Source organism: Nomascus leucogenys, chromosome 21, assembly GCF_006542625.1.
Source record: "Nomascus leucogenys isolate Asia chromosome 21, Asia_NLE_v1, whole genome shotgun sequence".
Taxonomy (NCBI): Eukaryota; Metazoa; Chordata; class Mammalia; order Primates; family Hylobatidae; genus Nomascus; species Nomascus leucogenys.
The window spans coordinates 1,528,320-1,549,433 of NC_044401.1; the positions used below are offsets into that span (position 1 = coordinate 1,528,320).

Here is a 21,114-nt window from a genome sequence, read left to right on the forward strand (position 1 = left end):
GCTTACAAATAAATTTGGGTCTCTTTTAGCCAGTAAAAAGTGCAAACAAAAGCCCAGCAACAGTGTTTCTTTGACTTTTGTTCCCCTTGAGTTACCAACTCCCAGTTCTCTCCTTACTTTCATCACCAGAGACTTTGTGAGAATAAACTGAATTAACTACCTCCTATTCCTCACCTGCCACCTGCTCACTTGTGAACCCAGTAAAGCTTGATTGCTACTGGCACCATGGTCTGAAACCTCTTTTTCCAAGAGCATCACTGAACCAAGATTTAGTCCTCATCTCGTCTGCTATTGAAATGCTTCACAGTTTCACCTCTCACCCTTATAGAAATTTCCGCTTTGGATCGTCGATGCTAATCTTTCCTTGCTTTCTTGTGCCTCTTAGTTTTTTCTTCATGTTTGCTAAGTCCCCTATGTTATCTGCTTCTTAAATTTAGTGTTTTTCGGGATTCCATACTCAGTCCTTTCCTTACTCTCCAACTCTGCGTGGTCTTCTTAGGTGAACAAGTCTGTTCTCATAGCTTCAGCTATTGCCTGAATCTCAAGCTGTACTCCACTCTTGCTTCCTGAGTTTTGCCTTGACCTCTGTTTGCAACCACCTATGTAATATAGCTACTCAAGGTGTTCTGAGATTCATTAAGTAAAAGTTCAAATAATTTTTCCTTCAAACTTTTCTACTGTTTTTGCTTTCTATGTCTCATCACCTACTTGGTTGCCCAAGCTTAAAGACAGTTAAATTAATCTCAATCTCTTTGTTTCTTGGATTCTCTATTAGTCTCATGTTCAACTAGCCAGTATACCTACCCTACCTTCCCCCTGCTTTAAAAAAAATCCCTGTTGCCTTATGCCCTGATCCAGCCTTTGGATTCTTGTAGAAGATTTACAGCTGCTTACCGTGCATTCATCCTCACCTTCCCAAGTCTCCTCCTCTCCATACCCATTTTCCATAATACTGTTTGAGTTAAAACAGACGTGTCAGTTTGTAATCTGATTTTTTTCTTCAAGCTTTATTGATATAATTGAAAAATAAAAATGTATATATTTACAGTGTACATGATTTTTATATGTGTATACATTGTGAAATATGTAATACTAAGTTTTAAAGAATGCCCGTTGCCCCTACACTTAATTTAGTCAGCAAATATTTACTGAGTACCTACTGTGTGCTAGGCACTATTCTACATGGAGATAGAGCAGTGAATAAAACAGACAAAAGCCTTTGCCACCATGGAGCCTTGTCTAGTCAGAGGAAGCAGATAAAATAAAATAAACTATGTGGTTAGAAAATGGTAAGTTTCATTTTTAAAGTGGGGAAGGCAGATGGGGAATGTGGAGGTGGAGGAATGGGTTGTAATTTTAAATGGAATGATTAAGGAAAGCCATGCTAAGAAGGTAACACTTTAACCAAAGATTTTGAAGGAGTTGAGACAAATGAGCTTTGAGCATGTCTGGGGGTAGAACATTCTAGGTTAAAGGACTAGAAGCCCTGAAGTACAGAATCCCTGAATGTGAAAACGTACCATATGTGTTCAAGAAATGGCAGGGAACTAGCTTGGCTAGAGAAAAGTAAGCAGTGAGGACAGCAGTGGAATAGAAGAATAGAGGACAGAAATAATGAGATGGGTGTGTAGTACCTTATAGACCAATGAGGTGGAGTAGAAGAGATACAGTCTAACTTAACTTGATTTTAGTTGATAGTAGACTGGAAAGGAATAAGGGTAGAAGCAGACCATTCAGGAAGATATTACAATAATCCACGTGAAAGGTGATAGTGGCTTAGATGAGGGTTCTAGCAGTGAAGATGATGAGTGGTTGGATCCAGATAAATTTTAAAGGTGGAACCGTTCATATTTCCTGGCATTTGGATATGAGGGTGTATGTGTGGGTATAGGGGTGTGTGTGTGTGTGTGTAAGTATAAGAGAGAAGGGGCTGGGAGTTGATTAAGGATGATTCTAAGGTTTTTAGCCTGAGCAATACCAGATACACAGTTGGATATACTAGTGTGGAGTTAAGGGCAGAGGTCTAGTATATGTGTATGTATTTACATATAATCAGTGTATAGTAGTGTTGAGCCATTAGACTGGATGAGATTATCAAGGGGGAGTGAGTTTAAAGAACAGAAGAGATCTGAGGACTAAGTCCAGGGATCTTCCAATTTTTAAGAGATCAAGGAGAATAGGAGGAAGCAGAAACGGAGAAAAGAAGAGTTGTCTGTAGGGTAGGATGAAAACCAAAAAAGTATAGTGTCCTATGAAGTGAAGAAGGTGCTTCAATGAAAGGAACATAATTGACTTTTCCAAATGGTAGTGCTAAGTCAAATAGATGAGAAGAGTAAGATGATGACTGAAAATTGGCTTTGGATTCAGCAACAAGGAGATTGTTGATCTGGAATAATTTTGGCATAGTGGTAGTGAAATTCTGTTGGAGTAAGTTTTAGAATAGGAGAGAGGAATTGGAGAAAGTCAGCTTAAGGAGAGGACGCAGAAATATGGTGGTGATTAGTGTGGGTAGAGGTAGTTTTTTTTTTTTTTAAGATGGGAGAAATAATAGCAAGTTTATGCGCTGATTGTAATGTTTCCACACAGAATAATTAACGCAGAAAGACAAAAAAATTTCTGGAGCAATGACCTTGAGAACAGGACCATTTTTGTTTTTGTTTTAACATGTAGTGATGTTTGCCTTAGGAAGGAGCTGGGTTAGCTTATCTCTAGTTATAGAAGTAAAGTAAGAGTATATGGAGATAGATGCTGGTAGGTTAGTGCTTGTAGTGATGCAAGCAAGGTCATCTGTTGAGGCTGAGGACAGAGAAGGAGTGTTAGAGGTTGAAGAGGAGGAAAGAAGAAATTAAGTGGTCTGGAAAAGTGAATGGACCAGGAAAGTGTATAATTATTGCTGGACAAATTGATTTTGAGCCAAGGTGTGGCTCTGTCACCCAGACTGGAGTGCATGGCATGATCTTGGCTTATTGCAACCTTTGCCTCCCAGGCTCAAGCCATTCTCCCACCTCCTTCTCCCAAGTAACTGGGACTACAGGTGTTCACCACCACACCTGGCTAATTTTTGTATTTTTTGTAGAGATGGGGTTTTGCCATGTTGCCCAGGCTGGTCTCAAACTCGTGAACTCAAGCGATCTGCCTGCCTCAGCCTCCCAAAATGCTGGGATTACAGGTGTAAGCCACCACGCCTGGCCAACAAATTAAATTTTGATGATGACTTTTAACATGAGACCAGTCAGCATAATTAGAGGTTTCTTTGCAGCCATGTTGAGCTCTTTGGTCGTAGACATGGACTGGGCAGAAAGCTGAACTCAACCAGGGTTGTGGAAAAGCCACAAGCTTTTTCTTAGATATTTTTGGCTTTGTGGGCTATCTAGTCTCTGTCACAACTACACAGTTCTGTCACTGTAGTCCAAAAGCAGCCATAGACAATACTTAACTGAATAGGCATAGCTCTGTTCCATTAAAAGTTTATTTTTAAAAACAGGCAGCAGACTATTCCTGTTGTTTGTTGACTCTTGTGTTAGAGAGAGAGGATAATGATGGACTGTGGAATTTAAGCAGGCTAAGGAGGGAAGAGAGGAGAACATAAGTGTGTGAAGTATAGAGAGAAGGTAGTAGGGTCAATGGAATGATGTTTCACTATTTCCTAATCTCTGCTATACTCTTACATGACCTTATGTTTTGAATATAGTTTTCTCTCTCTGCGTGAAATGCTCCTTTTATACACAGTTTAGATGTCATCTCTTTATACTTTTACTCTTATTTCCTCTGCTGTGGCCATTGATAATATGGAAAATGCTCAGTAAATGCTGAAAATTGAAATTCTCCACTTCAGTTTCATAGGTAAGATTATTTCAAATTGGGAGATTGTGAGTTTGTTTATCCACAGTATTTTCCACTCAGTAGCCAAGTCTATGCTTGAACATGGTGATTCTCAACTTTGTTTTCTGCTTCAGTTTACCTGATACTGGCCACATAAACAAGGTAAGGGCAGTGCCCTGCTCTTCCTTCCTATTTGGTGCTTAAGTTAGAATGCCTCTCTTTTTCTCCACTGGTGTTGGGTTGGTGTCTTTATGCTGCTGAGCATGGATATTTAAACATATGACCTGTAATAAGCTTGTGAGTATGGTAACATGTTGCCTTATAGGTTATTTTTAAAATTTCAGTTAATTACAGAAGACAAGTGGTTGTTCTGTCAGTTATATACTATCAGGTAACTATAAGATCTTTTTGTGTGTGTGGAGGTTAGAGACATTTTGGACTGTTTAGTCTGACTTTTCATATTGTAGTTGAAGAGACTGAAGCCTAGAGATGCAAGTGACTTGCACACACCAACCAGCAGAGCTAGGGCTAGAAATCCATGTTTCTTAGTTTCAGATTCAGTACTCTCCCTGCCACCATGATACTTATCTTAATAGGATATGAGGACATTGATTATCAGCCTAGAAAATATTAAATTTTATGACAGGTGATATCCTCTAAAATCATGGTAACCAAAATAATCGTTTAAATGTAATTGGGAATCTTAACAATATTGAAATGACTATTTTTTCCCCATTGAATTATTAGTAAAAAGGTGTGGTTGACTTGTTTTTATTATTATGGTTATATTCTGAAGTAATTTTATATAATTAAAATTCACACATTAATCTTTAAAAATCCGAATAAGTAAATATCTAGAGAATTTACTCTAATTGAATATTTAAAGACCAGTTTCTAATGTGTTTTGTTTTTGTTTTTTGTTTTTTTAATAAACTCTTTCAGAAAGATGAGGTCTATCTTAATCTGGTGCTGGACTATGTTCCGGAAACAGTATACAGAGTTGCCAGACACTATAGTCGAGCCAAACAGACGCTCCCTGTGATTTATGTCAAGGTATGTAAAAACAGAACAATTTTCCATTTTAGAAAACATTTTTTATGAACCAAGGAGAGCCTCTCGTATGTTTTAACTATATTATTTTATTTAATACTCAGGGAGAAAAACTGTAAAGTAGGTATTGTTGGAACTTTGTTAAATCCTCTTACAGTTTTAAAACGTGAAGTGTGCACCTTTTGAAGTTTTATAACTCAGATAGTAAAGATATTCTGGTAAATTACAGTGAATATTTTTCACAGACATTTATAGATTTTATTTCTGCTAGCCATAGTACATTTTAATTTAACTGCTGATATCTTTATTGTGCCACAAACCAAAATAGGAGCATATCATATAAAATTGTAAAATATAGTTATAAATATGTTCAAATTCATTTGTTCATAGATGCCATTTATATATTTGTTGTCATCTGTAGCTGCAGCTTAAACTGTTGGTGATTTTAAATATGCACTGGGTGTTGTTTATTTTTTTGGTGTCTAATGTCAATGCCATCTTGTTTATTTCCTAGAACTCATGGCAGAATGGCTAGGTATTTATCTAGCATAATTTGTATTAAAGTTGTGGTTAGTTATTAGTAACAAATTATTTTATTAACTATGGCATTGTGAAAACTAGTAGTTAAATTTGAAAGTTCAGATATCTAAATACGATTTTTAAATTTAACCCTTAATGGAAATGACTATAGAAAATAAAATGGCATTGACTCTGAATGTCTTATGGTTAGAGTTTTTGAAGTCTTAATTGTTAAAAATTTAAGCTTCACAATAATAACAGGGTTACTGAAGTAAGACCATTAATAATAGAAGTTCTTTGGGTGGATTTTGCATAAGCTAATAATAACAATAATAATAATAATAATAGAAGTTCTTTAAGCACTTTTGTTAGCTAGATTACTTTGACAAGGAGTCATATATATATATAGTATATATAGTCTATATAGTGTATATATAATATATATCTTATATATAAACTATACTGTATATAGTGTATATAATATATATTTATATATAAAGTATATATACTATATATAGTATATATCATATATTTATATATATAAAGTATATATACTTTATATATAGATAAGGATGTTCTTTTTTATTATTTTTCCCTCCCTCCCTCCCTCCCTCCCTCCCTCCCTCCCTCCCTCCCTCCTTCCTTCCTTCTTTCCTTCCTTCCTTCCTTCCTTCCACTCCGTTGCCCAGGCTGGAGTGCAGTGGCACGATCTCAGCTCACTGCAACCTCCGCCCTCTGGGTTCAAGTGATTCTTCTGCCTCAGCCTCCCAAGTAGCTGTGATTACAGGTGCACGCCACCCTGCCCAGCTAATTTTTGTGTTTTTAGTGGAGATGTGGTTTCACCATGTTGGCTGGGCTGGCCTTGAACTCCTGACCTCAATTGATACACCAGCTGGGCCTCCCCAAGTACTGAGATTACAGATGTGAGCCACTACACCCGGCCAGGATATTATTTTTTAAAACGTAATTAAATTACCATTGTCATACCTATGAAAATAAATAGTATTTCATTAGTATCATTAGATACCCAGTTTATATTTGCCTATGACATAATTTTTTTAAGTTTATATATTTGAATTGGCATTCAGTTAAGGTTTATATATTATGATTGGCTGATGTGCCTCTAATGTTTCTTTTAATCCATAGGTTCTCTTTTTCTCTCTCTTGAACTTTGTTGCTAAAGAAACCGGTCATTTGACCTATACTTTCTTGGTCTGGATTTTGCTGGATTTCTGTAGTGTAATTAGTATGTTCTTTTGTCGTCTGTATTTCCTGCAAATTGGTGGTTAGATAACTGATAATTAAATATATTTTTGGTAGGAGTCAGGACCACTTCATTTGTAGTATTGAGTGCTTTCTGAAGGAAGAACATAATGTCTTTCTTTTCCTGACATTAGTAGCCATTGATGATCACTGCCTAAATTCATTAATTCATTAAAGGTTACAAAATGTTGATAGTCTACTGTTATTATTCCTTCTTAATTTATAGGCTGGAATAGTTTCATAAAGACACATTTTCCCATATCAACTATTTGTGCCCTGAGATATAGTTTATATAAGAAAGACAGGGAGCCGGGCGCAGTGGCTCACGCTTGTAATCCCAGCACTTTGGGAGGCCGAGGCGGGCGGATCACGAGGTCAGGAGATCGAGACCACGGTGAAACCCCGTCTCTACTAAAAATACAAAAAAATTAGCCGGGCGTGGTGGCGGGCGCCTGTAGTCCCAGCTGCTCGGAGAGGCTGAGGCAGGAGAATGGCGTGAACCCGGGAGGCGGAGCTTGCAGTGAGCCGAGATTGCGCCACTGCACTCCAGCCTGGGTGACAGAGCGAGACTCCGTCTCAAAAAAAAAAAAAAAAGAAAGACAGGGAAATGTATTTGATCCCTTTTCTTTATTTACCAAAATTTATAATAATTAGTCGATTCCATAGCATCCTCCATAGGTACCAATGAGGTGTTTTGTTGTTTGTTTTAAAGTATCTTATGTGAGTCTTAATGATATTTGACAGTTTCCTTGCTTTCTATCATGACAAAGTATTCCAAGTTCATCTTACACATTTCTTCCTCAGACTTAGAATCAACCTTTTCTTCAAGAAGACCTTGTTCTTTTAGTGGGAGGTGGTATTTAGAGACCACAGTCTGGATGCTAGAGGTGCTAATTGTCACAGGGTTGGTTATTGTTTCTGGGTCTTTTTAGTGAACAGAGCTAGGAAATATGTGGGTAATTTTCTCAGATGTAATGCATCTTCTTTTTTTCCAAAAATAAATACACCATGAGTTCATACTGATACTTTCAAATAAAATTGATGAGTTTTTACTTAATTGTAATAATCTTATATTTGTATTTCCTTTCTCTTACATTGAAAATTTCATTTCTCAATGATAGTAGTATAATTAATAACTTATTCTACCCAGCACCCTACATAACCATCTTAGAATAACAATTCCAACACTAGCACCACCAGCTAAAAATAATTTAAGATCTAAGCACAGCTCAGTTTTACCCATTAGATCCCACTAGGGATGAACAATCAAATGTCTCTGTTCTAAAGAAACACTGAGGTCAGGCACATTGGCTCATGCCTGTAATCCAGCATTTTGGGAGGCTGATGTGTGCAGATCACCGGAGGCCAGGAGTTCAAGACCAGCCTGGCCAACATGGTGAGACCCCACCTCTACTAAAAATATAAAAATTAGCTGGGCATCCTGGAGCACACCTGTAATCCTAGCTACTCAGGAGGCTGAGGCAGGAGAATCACTTGTACCTGTGAAGCGAAGGTTGCAGTAAGCCAAGATCACACCACTGCACTCCAGCCTGGGTGACAGAGCAAGACTTCATCTCAAAGAAATTGAATAATTCCTCTCTGTGTGATGATGTTCCATTAAGCATTGGTTTGTTTTAGTTTACTTTTATTATAGATTGTGGTTTTCTAAATTTTTGAATAAAATTTACTTTAAAATTCATATAAAATATTTATACGTAGTTCAAAGCAAGATTGACAAAACAAGGTATGTTCAAAGAAGTTTGGCTTTTATCTCTGTTCCCTCTGCTTTGTTCCTTTCCTCTGCCAGTGTTAAATATTTTTTAAATGTTCATAATTTATCCTACCTTTTTTAAAATAAGAAAACATGCAATTATTCCTACTCTCTTTTTATATAAATGGTTACATAAGGTACGCATTTTTCTCTTTTTTTCAGTTAAAAATATGTCCTAGAGATCAGTCCATATTTTCGTGTGTGTGTGTGTGTGTATCACCTTCTTTATGGCTACCATATTACTTCATCATGTGGCTGTATTCTAGTTAATTCACTCAATGACCTATTAATGCACATATTGTTTTCCCCTTGTTTTTTGTTGTGGTTTTTGCTATTAAAAATAGCTCTATAGTGAACAACCCTGTGCACTTACGGTATTTTTGCCAGCAAATAGTTGAGCTAGATATCTGGCATCCTGTATTTTAAAAAAGAAAATAAGATTATTGTACATACTGAAGTTGGCATACAGAGAGAAATCTAGCACCCCTTTCTTTCTGCCCCTTGTGGGAAAAGGGATTTTTTTTTTTTTTTTTTTTTTAATGTAACTACAGCACTTTCAGAGGCCAGATCTATTGGCTCTGGGCATTATTCTTTGGGGACATCAATCCCCTTTATCTGAAAAGATAAAGACAGTGTCTGGAATTGATGAGTTATGAGTTGATCTCCTTCACGTAGTCATTCTACATAGTTTTATTGTAATCCTGTTGTATGAAAAATGTTAGATTGTGAGAGCGATATAAAAGTAGTAAATGCAAGTAACTCTTGCCTTCACGAACCTCATCATCTGATAAGGACTTGTTTGGCATACGTGTTACCAGAATGGGAACTGCATTTCTTTATAATTGCCTTTCACTTTTTCTGGGAGAGTTGAGTATGTTCTGTGAGTAATATACAGTTTAAAAACTTTTTGAGCACCTTTGCTTTTCTGATGAGTATATTTCAGAACTTAAGTGGGTTTTAAAATACAACTCCAAAACAGATGACTGGCAAATCATTGTTGTGAACTTAATTTTTTTTTTTTAATTGAAAAGACATGTTTAAGGACAGGGTCTGATCACACAAGAAAGTTGGATGCATTTTTTGAATCATAAACAAAATTGTTATTACTTGTTTAACATGTATTCTATTACTTTTTTATTATTTTATTACTTCAGATACTACGGCACAGAGAAGAGGGCATTGGATTTGAGTTACATGTAACTAACCGTTCAAATTGTGTTCAGTTGCAAAGTACATTCCTTTCTGTAATATTTTGTCCTGTAACTGAAGCATAGTAATTGTTTTATGGAAATGTTAACAATTTTGTACCAACTTTGAATAAAATGAAAAATAAAAAAATTGTTTTCATTGAGCCTCAATATCTTCTGTAAAAATAGGGATAATGTGTATCTCAGAGTGGTTGCAAGAATTAACTGAACAAATAGGCAAATAGGCAGAAATGCTTTTCTTGGTTTGGCACTAAGTACACATTAAATCTGTTATATTTCAAAATGTGTTAATTATATTTGAGTTTCTAAGAATTAATCATTCTAGTCTTTTATGTAGCCACCAAGCTGCTTTTTTTTTTTTTTTTTTTTTTTTTTGAGAGAGGGAGAATTTCGCTCTGTGGCCCAGGCTGGAGTGCAGTGGTGCAGTCTCGGTTCACTGCAACCTCTATCTCCCGGGTCCAAGCAATTCTCCTGCCTCAGCCTTCCGAGCTGGGATTACAGGCGTGCACCACCAAGCTCAGCTAATTTTTTGCATTTTAGTAGAGACGGGGTTTCACCATGTTGCCCCCAGGGTGGTCTCGAACTCCTGAGCTCAGGCAACCCGCCTGCCTTGGCCTCCCAAAGGGCTAGGGTTACAGGTGTGAGCCACTGTGCCCGGCCTCCACCAAGCTAGTTAATGATTATATTTTACACCTTTATTTATTAAAATATGGCAAAATACATAAATAGTTATTGAAAGAGAAGCACTTACTCAAACCACTACAGAATATTGTGTGTGTGTGATATTGAGCAAGTTGCTTAATCTCTCTGGGCCTCGGTTATTTTATATTTAAAATGATAATAATATTAGTATTTATTATATAAGGTTATTATAAGGAATAAGTGAAATAATAACACATAAAGCAGTTAGAACAGTGCCCAGCCCATAAGTTGTTTTTCTGTTCTTGTTTTTGCTATCCTTCTAGTCTAGAAAGCCTCTCAGCTTTCTTATAAATACACTTTTACAAAGTGAAACAACAACAAATATATAATATTGCATATTTCATTCTTTATCTTGACTTTTCTAGATAAACTTTTCAAAACAATGAAGATGAGTAGATCTTTCAGATGCAAGAATACAGTAAAAAGACATCTTAAAATTAACCTCATTTAAACTCTTAAGCTTTTTTTTTTTTCAAAAAAAAGAAAACTTGTTTTCACTGATTCTTGCTGACCTAGACATTAATACCCTGACACAGTAAAATCTCTTTTTTTTGTAAATTTATGCCTATGAAGTCAGTTTCTTATGGGAGGTTATCTTTTTAGTGGTAATGAATTAAACTCCTACAGTAAGCTTTAGGACTTAGAAATGGATTCCGTGAATGATGGTACAATAATAGAACTATGAAGTTTTTTTAAAAAGTTATATGGATACCTAAATGCCTTAATTTTAACTTTGTTGGCAAAATCCTGACCTTATAAAAGATCTTATCTGTACAGTTTATATCATGCTTCATTTTAAACAAGACATAAACTTTTCCAGCTAATAGTTCACGTTAACTTCAAGGATGTACTAAAATTCAGCTGTCTGCAGTTTTCACCATGCTTCTTAGAAGGAAAGTAGGTTTCATGTTAACTTTAATTAACCTAAGCCTTAGCAGTAGCTTTTAAAGATGGTACCATGTGTCAGTGCTTCATTAGACTTTTAAGTATCTTTTTTTTTTAATTGTTTTTTTACCAAGATATTTGTTATCTTTGGTTTGACCCATTTCAAAAATTCTGTCCATGGTGTAACTTTGGGGTAGAGGTCAGAAGGTAAACAGCCAGAAAACTTTAAAAGTGAATCGGAACACTGACCTTGAGATAAACAGAAGGTTTAAATTATACTCTCTTTCTCCATGAAGTTTCTCTCTTCTCCAGTCAAGAGTCTGATTCTTTATTCCATGCAGACCCAGTTTCCCAGTGTATCTTTTTGGTAAGAAAACTGAGAAAATCTCTTTTGAAAGATGATGTCAATAGTCAGGCATCTGTTTTTGAATGTCATTTTGAGTTATACTTTTTCTGAAGGGTATTAACAGGAAGAATGGTGATGCTACTAACAGGGTTATTGATGTCTTGATAGAGCAGTGATTATAGATTTTCTCAGTCCACATGAGTTTTCCTAGACCACTGTATCAATCACCTTGGAGGCTGACATCTCAGAAAAGTATTCTAAAGATGACACTTTGGAAATACGTTTACATTCAGCAGCATGCTCTACTAGAAAGAACTATAAACTTAAAATCAGGAGACCTGGTTTCTGGCCCAAAGTTACTTATTATTCATGATTTCGGATGTCTTTCTGAACTTTTCATTTGTGTTTTAAATAAAAGCCCATCTTAGCAGGCTTGTAATATGAGATGTTAGTAAAATTAAAAGTTATAAAGCGCATGGTAAAATTTCCTTTTTTAAGTTATTAAAGAATGATGCGAATAGTACATAAGGTTAATGACACTTTAGCTAATTCATATATAAATAGCTAATTAATACAGAAGTGACATGAAACTTGTGAAAGGAAGATTGAGTGCCAGTAATCCATAGCATTTCACCTGTTCTTTTCTGAGAATCTGTTACTTTATTGACTGCTTAAGGATTCTGATTTGTTTAGAATAGGAAGTAATTAATTAATTTCTACTATCTATTCCAGTTGTATATGTATCAGCTGTTCCGAAGTTTAGCCTATATCCATTCCTTTGGAATCTGCCATCGGGATATTAAACCGCAGAACCTCTTGTTGGATCCTGATACAGCCGTATTAAAACTCTGTGACTTTGGAAGGTAAGCTACTGTCCCTCTCCCTGCCCCTTCCCTTTTCCCCTCCTCCCCCTAGTATCTTCTTTTAAATATATTCCTTTTGCAATATCAGCCTAAGCACAATAATTCTTATTCAAGAAGTATAAACTAGTGCAGCTGTGAGAGTAGTTTTGTTAGTTTCTGTCAAAATTATAAATGTATATACTCCTTCATTTAACAATTTAACTTTTAGGAATTATTTCCTTAGGAATACACATTTACAAAATAGTGTATATATAGGGATTTTTATTATAGCATTGTTTATAAGCATCTGTTAGTAGGAAAACGGCTAAATAAATTACGGTACATACAGAGTAATACATGGAACCATGAAAAAGAATGAGGCAGCTCTCTGTGAACTGAAAGGGATTGATCTCTAGGAAACATTAAATGAAGAAAGCAAGATCAAGAGTATGTGTATTGTATGCCACCTTTTATGTTTTAAAAACATACAGAGTGTGACTATATATATACACAAGTACATGTGTGGCTTATTTCTGAAACGGTATGTAATCCATAATATTTGATTGCCTGAGAAAGGATCTTTGGGAATATAATGTACTTGGGAAACTCACTTTTTCATTGATTGTATTTTAGTATTGTTTGAATTTATGTTAGGTATATATACTCCTTTTTCAGTAAGAACTAAATTTTTTCAAAATATTGATTATTATACATTCCTGTGTATCTTTTTAACTTCACAATTAACCTCAATTCAGGGATGAGATAAAAGGTCTACTAGCAGTGTTTTCTTCATTTTCCTCTATAACCTTTTATTCTACCCTTTTTTCCTGCAAATTTCATCAAACTTTCTGCTTTTAAAAACTCATTTCTTTGTCAAAATATTGATTATTATACATTCTGTGTATGTTTTTAACTTCACAATTAACCTCAATTCAGGGATGAGATAAGAGGTCTACTAGCAGTGTTTTCTTCATTTTCCTCTATAATTTAACCTTTTATTCTACCCTTTTTTCCTTCAAATTTCATCAAACTTTCTGCTTTTAAAAACTCATTTTTTGGTAATATACTGTGAATCTGTAATAAAACTTTATTCTTTCCATTTTCAGTTTTCAGTACTTTGTGCCTGTCTTATCTAACCTTTTAACATGTAGTCAAGCCCACATTCCCATGTAACTCAGGCAGTTACCCCGCTACTTCCTCACTGCTGGAATCACCTAATCTCTCTCCTCATGGTCCCTAAGACATCTTTACATAATTTGGATTCTCTCCAATTTAATTTTTTCATCCTTGTTACAGATTCTTTCTTTTCACCATAACTCTATAGATTACATAGTGCCCCACACTTGTTGATACCTATGTTCCTATCCTTTTGTAATACTTTTACATCAATTCACAGTTTAAATTTGGGGGTTAACATAGGATATGTTTTCCACAGGCTTCTCTTGAGACAGATCCTTTAAAAAATAAGTAAATCTGTTCTGTCATCAGTTAATTTTTCTTAGTCTCACAATGTGTCCTCTTTCAGACCGTCCTCATTTTACTATTTTCTAATTTCAGATGACCTACGACTTTGCAGGCCATGACTCTGTTCCCTGAACTATTTTTAAAAAGGGTGAAAGATCATAAAACTCTTACCTGATGTTTGAAACAAAGCACTACTACTTGTCTATAGGAAAAACTGCCCAAATCAGATATGTTTTATTGTTAATGGGGTGTCTTCCCTATTGAGAGTGACTGACTTGGTAGGGACAGACTGAGACACCAAGATTAGAAGAGCTTCTGTTCTCATGACAGTGTTAAAACACTTGGTACAGCCCATTCTCTTGGGACATCAAATAGCTTTATTCTGATAAATTTGGAAGAGGGATTTCACTTGTTTGATAGCTCATTTTTATAAACCCTCTGATTTTTTGTTTTTAACAAAATTGGTTTGGTCAGATAGAGTTTGGGAAACACTTCGGACTTTACATATCAGATTGGTAATTTGAACAAAATACTATTACTCTCTTCTTACTTTTTTACTAGATGAAACAGGGCCTAAAAGTAGCTAAAGAACTAGTTGGGCTGTTTAGGAACAAAAAGCTAGATGTGATCACAATATTGGGCAAGTAGTTAAAACCAGTCTCCTCTGTAAGAGAGGCTGTTCCATTTTTGTAGCTCCATCAAGTAGTGAAAAAACTTCAGGCTACAAAGCTTGGGTATTAACATTTTGTCTCGTAATGAATTTTCTGAACATAATTAGAATCTATCTTGTTAATTAAAAAGTGTCCTTTAGAAGATATAACGGTCTCCTATCAATTATGCTGAAAACCAAATGTCATAACTTTCATGCAGCCTAAAAACAGGGATTAGTATTTATTAATTTATGAAATGGTTACTGTATGTCAGTACTTGGGGAGAGAGTTAAAAAACAAACTTCAAAACTAGTGATGAAGGAAAAAGGAGTTAGGGTTAGAGTCATCATTGATTAGAAATAAATGGAAGAAAAGAAATCCCAGTCATTGAAATCCTTGTGACTACTTTCATCTGTCTTTACCCTGGTTTTCCAGTACCTTTACCTCAGCATTTTCTTACCTTTTTTTTTGGCACTTACTGTTTTACTGTTTTGATTTTGTTGCATTTTGTCCCTTTATTTATCTTTATTATTAATGTATATCAGAATGGCTGGCTTCTACAGCAGTTTATTTTATTCTGTCTTTGGATTATCTTGGGCGACATCTCAAAAGAAATTAGTTGTAATTTATTATACTTTCATATTTAAAATACATGTGACAAAGTATTTTAGTAGGAAAATTGGAATAAGAAAACATGCAATTAAACTTATTGTAGCAGAGTTAGATTCATAGGCTGTGAATCATTTCTGCCCTGAAGTTGAAGGGCCTGTCTGTTTATAATTTATTGGGTAATAAATGTTTATGCAGTTAATAAGTTGACCAAGATATGGAAAAATAGATTGAGTCTATAAGCCTTGAAATATTCACCCTGAGTCAGAAGTCAAAATGCAAGACAGTGGCCAATTTCTCGCCCTTTTTAAAGAAATACGTTGGGTGAGGAGTATTCATTCTTAGAATCTGTTGTCATGCTTTTTGGTGGTGGAGGTACCTCTTTTCTGCCCTTGCTTCTTTGTATTTTAGAGGTGGAATTTGGGGAACAGAGGATCAGAAGAAATTCAACACTTACCCTTTTTTGCTTTTGGTGCCTTCTTAGGTGACAAACGCTTTCTTTAAAAATTGCTATTCTTTTTTGCAGAGCAAGGTGATAAAATTGTAAATTTCTTTAGTCAGAGATAGTTACAGTTTACATTTTCTTTTTCATATATGATTCAAATGATGTGAATCTTAGAAAATCATTCGATACTGTGAAAGGGTAGCAGTCTAGGTTCTTTTAAGATTTAGATTTAAAGAATTTCTGCTTTTTATTTTTATTTTTTTTCTGTTAGTGCAAAGCAGCTGGTCCGAGGAGAACCCAATGTTTCGTATATCTGTTCTCGGTACTATAGGGCACCAGAGTTGATCTTTGGAGCCACTGATTATACCTCTAGTATAGGTAAGTACGAATCTGAATATAATGCTCATAATTATTAATTGCTTCTTGATTTTGGTAATTTAGTATTACTAATCTGTACTTTTATTTACATGGAATAATGGATATATCCCATAATTTTTTTTCTTAAAGCTTGAGATGCAAACACGTATAGGCATACCTCATTTTATTATACTTCCCAGGCACTGCTTTTTTTTTTTTTTTTTAACCTCTCAAAGGTTTGTGTCAACCCTGAGTCAAGCAGGTCTGCCCGCACTAATTTTATAAGAGCATGTGCTCACTTCATGTCTTTGTGTCATCATGTCTTTGTGTCACATTTTGGTAATTACTGCAACATTTCAAACATTCTCATTGTATCTACTATGGTGATCTATGATCAGTGGTCTTTGATGTTACTATTGTAATTATTTCAGTTTGCCACAAACCACAACAATATAAGACAGCAAACTTAATCGATCAGTGTTGTGTATGTTGCGAATATTCCACCAGCTGGCCATTCCCCATCTCTCTGCCTATCCTCAGGCCTCCCTATTCCCTGAGAGACAACAATATTGAACTTAGGCCAATTAATAACTCTGCAGTTGCCTCTAAGTGTTAAAGTGAAAGGTACATTTTTCACTTTTAATCAAAAGCTAGAAATGATTAAGCTGAGCAAGGAAGGCATATCGAAATTGTGCCACACAGTTAGCCAAGTTGTGACCACAAAGGAAAAGTTCTTAAAGGAAATTAAAGTGCTACTCCAATGAACAGATAAATTATAAGAAAGTGAAACAGCTTTATTGCTGTTACGGGGAAAGTTTTAGTGGTTTGAACCAACCACAACATTCACTTGAGCCAAAGCCTAGCCCAGAGCAAGGCCTGAACTCCTTTCAATTCTGTGAAGACAGAGAGGTGAGGAAGCTACACAAGAAAAATCTGAAGGTAGCAGAGGTTATTTCATGAGGTTTAAGGGTAAAAGGCTGCACCATGCCATAAAAGTGCAAGGCAAGCAGCAAGTGCTGATGTAGAAGCTGCAGCAAGTTATCCAGAAGATCTAACTAAGATCATTGGTGAAGGTGGCTACATTAAATATCAGAGTTTTAATGGAGACCAAACAGCCTTCTACTGAATTGGAAGAAGATACCATTTAGGACTTTCATCTCTAGGTTTTCTAGAGATGGAGGACTTCCTCTAGAGAGGAGAAGTGTCATTGCCTGGCTTCAAAGCTTCTAAGGACAGGTTGACTCTCTTGTGAGGGCCTAATGCAGCTGGTGACTTTTAAGTGGAAGCCAGTGCTCATTTACCATTCCAGAAATCCTAGGGCCCTTAAGAATGATGCTAAATATATTCTGTCTGTGCTCCATAAATGGAGCAACAATAAGTAGATGATAGCACATCTGTTTATAGCATGGTTCACTGAATATTTGAAGCCCACTGCTGAGATCTACTACTCTAGAGAGGAGTGTTTCTTTCAAAATATTACTGCTTATTGACAATGCAGCTGGTCACCCAAAGGTTGAGAAATACATTTGTAAGGCTATAGCTGCCCTAGATAGTGATTACTCTGATGGATCTGGGCAAAGTCAATTTTAAATATTCTGGAAAGGATTCACCATTCTAGATGTCATTAAGAACATTTGTGATTCGTGAGAGTGGGTCCAAATAACATGAACAACATTTTGGAAGAAGTTGATTCCAAGCCTCATGGATGACCTTGAGGCATTCTAGACTTCAGCGAAGGAAGTCTTTGCAGATGTTGTGGAACTAGCAAGAGAACTAGAATTAGAAGTGGAGCCTGAAGATGTGACTGAACTGCTGCAATCTCATGATAAAACATAAACAAGTTGCTTCTTTTATGGATGAGCAAAGAAAGTGGTTTCTTGAGGTGGAATCTACTCCTGGTTAAGATGCTGTGAATATTGTTGAAATGACAACAAAGGATTTAGAATATTACATAATTGTAGTTGATAAAGCAGCAGTAGGGGTTGAGAGGACTGACTCCCATTTTGAAAGTGGTTCTAATGTGGGTAAAATGCTATCAAAGAGCATCTCATACTAGAGAAAAAATCTTTCGTGAAGGGAAGAGTCAATTGATGTGGCAAACTTCATTGTCACTTTAAGAAATTACTCCAGCCACATCGTATAGCCTTCAGCAACTGCCACCCTGATCAGTCGGCAGCCATCGACATCAAGGCAAGACCCTCTGCCAGCAAAAAGATTACAACTCACTGAAGGCTTGGATGATCATTAGCATTTTTTTAGTAATAAAGTGTTTTTAAGTTAATGTATTACATTTATGTTTTTACACAATTCTATTGTATAAGTAGTAGACTACAGTATAGAGTGAACATATCTTTTATATGCACTGGGATACCAGAAGATTTGTGAGACTTGCTTTATTGTGTCTTATGGTCCGGAACCAATGCTGCAACATCTCTGACATATGCCTGTATAGAATTTTTCAAATTTTACTTTTTAGAATTTAAGATATACCTACTATTCTATTTTTCTTCCTTGGACTGTTAGAATCATAAAGCTAATAGCTTTTACCTTAAGAATTTAAATTCTAAGGAACTTTTTTTTACTTTCTTATTTAAAATCCTCCTGAAATACTTCTGAGTGTGATTACACTAGTTGGAGAATTTATTAATTAATGTTATTTCATTAAGTTAATAATGGAAGTGATAGTATGGCCATATTGCTAACATTTCCTTCATGCCATCTCTATTATTTAGTATAAAATCAGCTTAAATCACTAGTAGTTTTGCTAGATGCACTGATTCTGCAGAAGTATGCACCCAAGATGTTTAGTCATAGAAGGAACTGAATAGAGACCATTAGCTTTAATCATCATTGACCTTCTCATGTCTTCACCCCAGATGTTTAGTGATAGGAGGAACTGAATAGAGAATATTAGCTTTAATCATCATTGACCTTCTCAAGTCTTCACCCAAGATGTTTAGTGATAGAAGGAACTGAATAGAGACCATTAGCTTTAATCATCATTGACCTTCTCAAGTCATCACCCAAGATGTTTAGTGATAGAAGGAACTGAATAGAGACCATTGGCTTTAATCATTATTGACCTTTTCCTTTACTACATTTTAGCCCACTAGCCAGGAGTGAACAGAGAGAGCATGATCAGCTGGACATGAATAGGAAGCTAACAAGGAGCAACTTTAAGCTAGATGTGCAAGTGGAAACCAAAATTATTTTACTCTTACATATTGTTTCTGAAGAGAATTCCTTTAGTCCAGAAACAAAAGCATGCAAATAATAAACCAAAAACATCCCCACAGTAACAGAAAACTAAAACAAACAAAAAACAGACCTGGCCTGGTGCAGTGACTCACACCTGTAATCCCAGCACTTTGGGAGGCTGAGGTGGGCAGATCACTTGAACTCAGGAGTTTGAGACCAGCCTGGGCAACATGGTGAAAACCCATCACTACCAAAAATTAGCCGGGCGTGGTGACATGCCCCTGTAGTCCCCACTACTTGGGAGGATGAGGTGGGAGGATGGCTTGAGGCCAGGAGGCGGAGGTTGCAGTGGGCTGAGACTCCACCATTGCACTCCAACTCCGTGACAGAATGAGACCCCCCTCTCAAAACAACAACAGCAACAACAAAAAATAAAACAGACTTTGTGACAGCTTTTTTGTCTTTTTGATACAAATAGAAATTCTCTGATATAAGCAAACACCCTAATCAGAAACACACTATCATTTTTTATTTTGCCAAATGGCAAAATGCCAAAGCACATTTTGATTTCTGCGAAGAGGCCAGCCAGCAGTTTTACCCACCATTTCCTTTGTACCCTCAGTACAAATGTTAACCCAGTGAAGGTGTATTCTTATGAAAAGAGTTTTGCCCTCTGGGACATCTAAAAATGTCCAGAGGACCCAGGTGCAAAGAGTACAAAGTGTCCTCTGTAGACCACACTTTGAAATCTGCTTTATCAGAGGGTAGAGAGCATAATAATGTGTATATGTATATGTATGTGTATGTAATTCTCAGAGCCTTACTATGGCTGTGGTATGTGGCATATATGAATGGACAGATGAGAAATAGTACGAAGAATATTTTGCTTGTGGTCGACCTGGGTTTGAGTGTCAGGTCACTTGAAGTAAAGTGGAGATTACTGACAGTTCTGCTTTTCTGAGTACCTGTGAGGCTTAAATAAAATGTTAGTGAAAATACTGTAGAAATGTAAGGTGGTATTCTTTTTGTGGCATTTTTAGACTTGACTCTCCCCAAGAGCAAATTTCAGCCCCTTGTCTTTGGGTATGTCATTGGATTTTCCAGCTGCTTTACATTTTATTCAAATATATGATACTGATTATCTGTATATAAGATACTGGTGTAAGTTGTGCCAGAAACACCTGAAATAAAGGCAGTTTGATTCTTCTCAAAAAGTTAACATATCATCTCACACATTAAGGAACAGTTATATAAACAGGAGTCTTTTGAACCCTAGCAAGCCTAGGTTTGGCCTCCCATTATAAACTTAGGATACTTGCCTCTTAAGACTGTAATGTTTTTAAACAGACCCTCCCAAAAATTATACTAATATACTTACATTTTTAAATGTTTTTAACAGTAATGTTTGAAATGAAAGAGTAACTATTTCTGACAAGATTACTGTCATATTTAGATACAGCCAGAGGTAAAGCTGATGTCTCTGATTATATTATCTTACTGACAAATGGCAGAATGAGAACAAAAGGCTTCCTTAGAACAAGGAATTGAACTTACAGACAGACCCTTGAAGAAGCTGTTATGTCTTGATTGGGAATTGAGAATGATTCCAGGCCTAGCTCTGCTATTCAGTACCTTTACCTTGGGCAAGTCATTTAACTTTATCATGTCTTAATTTCCTTATCTGTGAAATAAGTGTGTTAAACTAAGATGGTCTTGAAAGATCACTTTAACATGAACCCAAGTTAAATATGAAACAAAATGCTATTCTGGCTTTAACCCCAACTAACTAAAATTCAGTGTGCCAAAGCACTATTTTTATTTTTTTGGTACCTTCTATTTAGTTGAAGTTTTATTGTATCTGGAGAATTTTATCCATTTGTCCTTTGAAGTAAGAGCAGAAGTGATTTAGTGTCCTCCAGAAAGTGATTGATAAATACCTTGTTTTTACTAACTTGACTGATGTGACATGAATTGAGGGCTGCT

General features: G+C 35.8%; 1 protein-coding gene across 2 annotated transcripts in view; it reads left to right on the forward strand.

The window, feature by feature from the left end:
• Positions 1–21,114, forward strand: part of GSK3B (glycogen synthase kinase 3 beta) — a 244,748-nt gene that overhangs the window by 137,395 nt on the left and 86,239 nt on the right. For both annotated transcript variants that reach the window (XM_003261870.4, XM_004091710.3), the window contains exons 4-6: positions 4,765–4,875; positions 12,299–12,429; positions 15,848–15,954. In XM_003261870.4, coding sequence (XP_003261918.1) covers positions 4,765–4,875; positions 12,299–12,429; positions 15,848–15,954 — 349 coding nt within the window. The remainder of the gene's footprint in view (positions 1–4,764; positions 4,876–12,298; positions 12,430–15,847; positions 15,955–21,114) is intronic.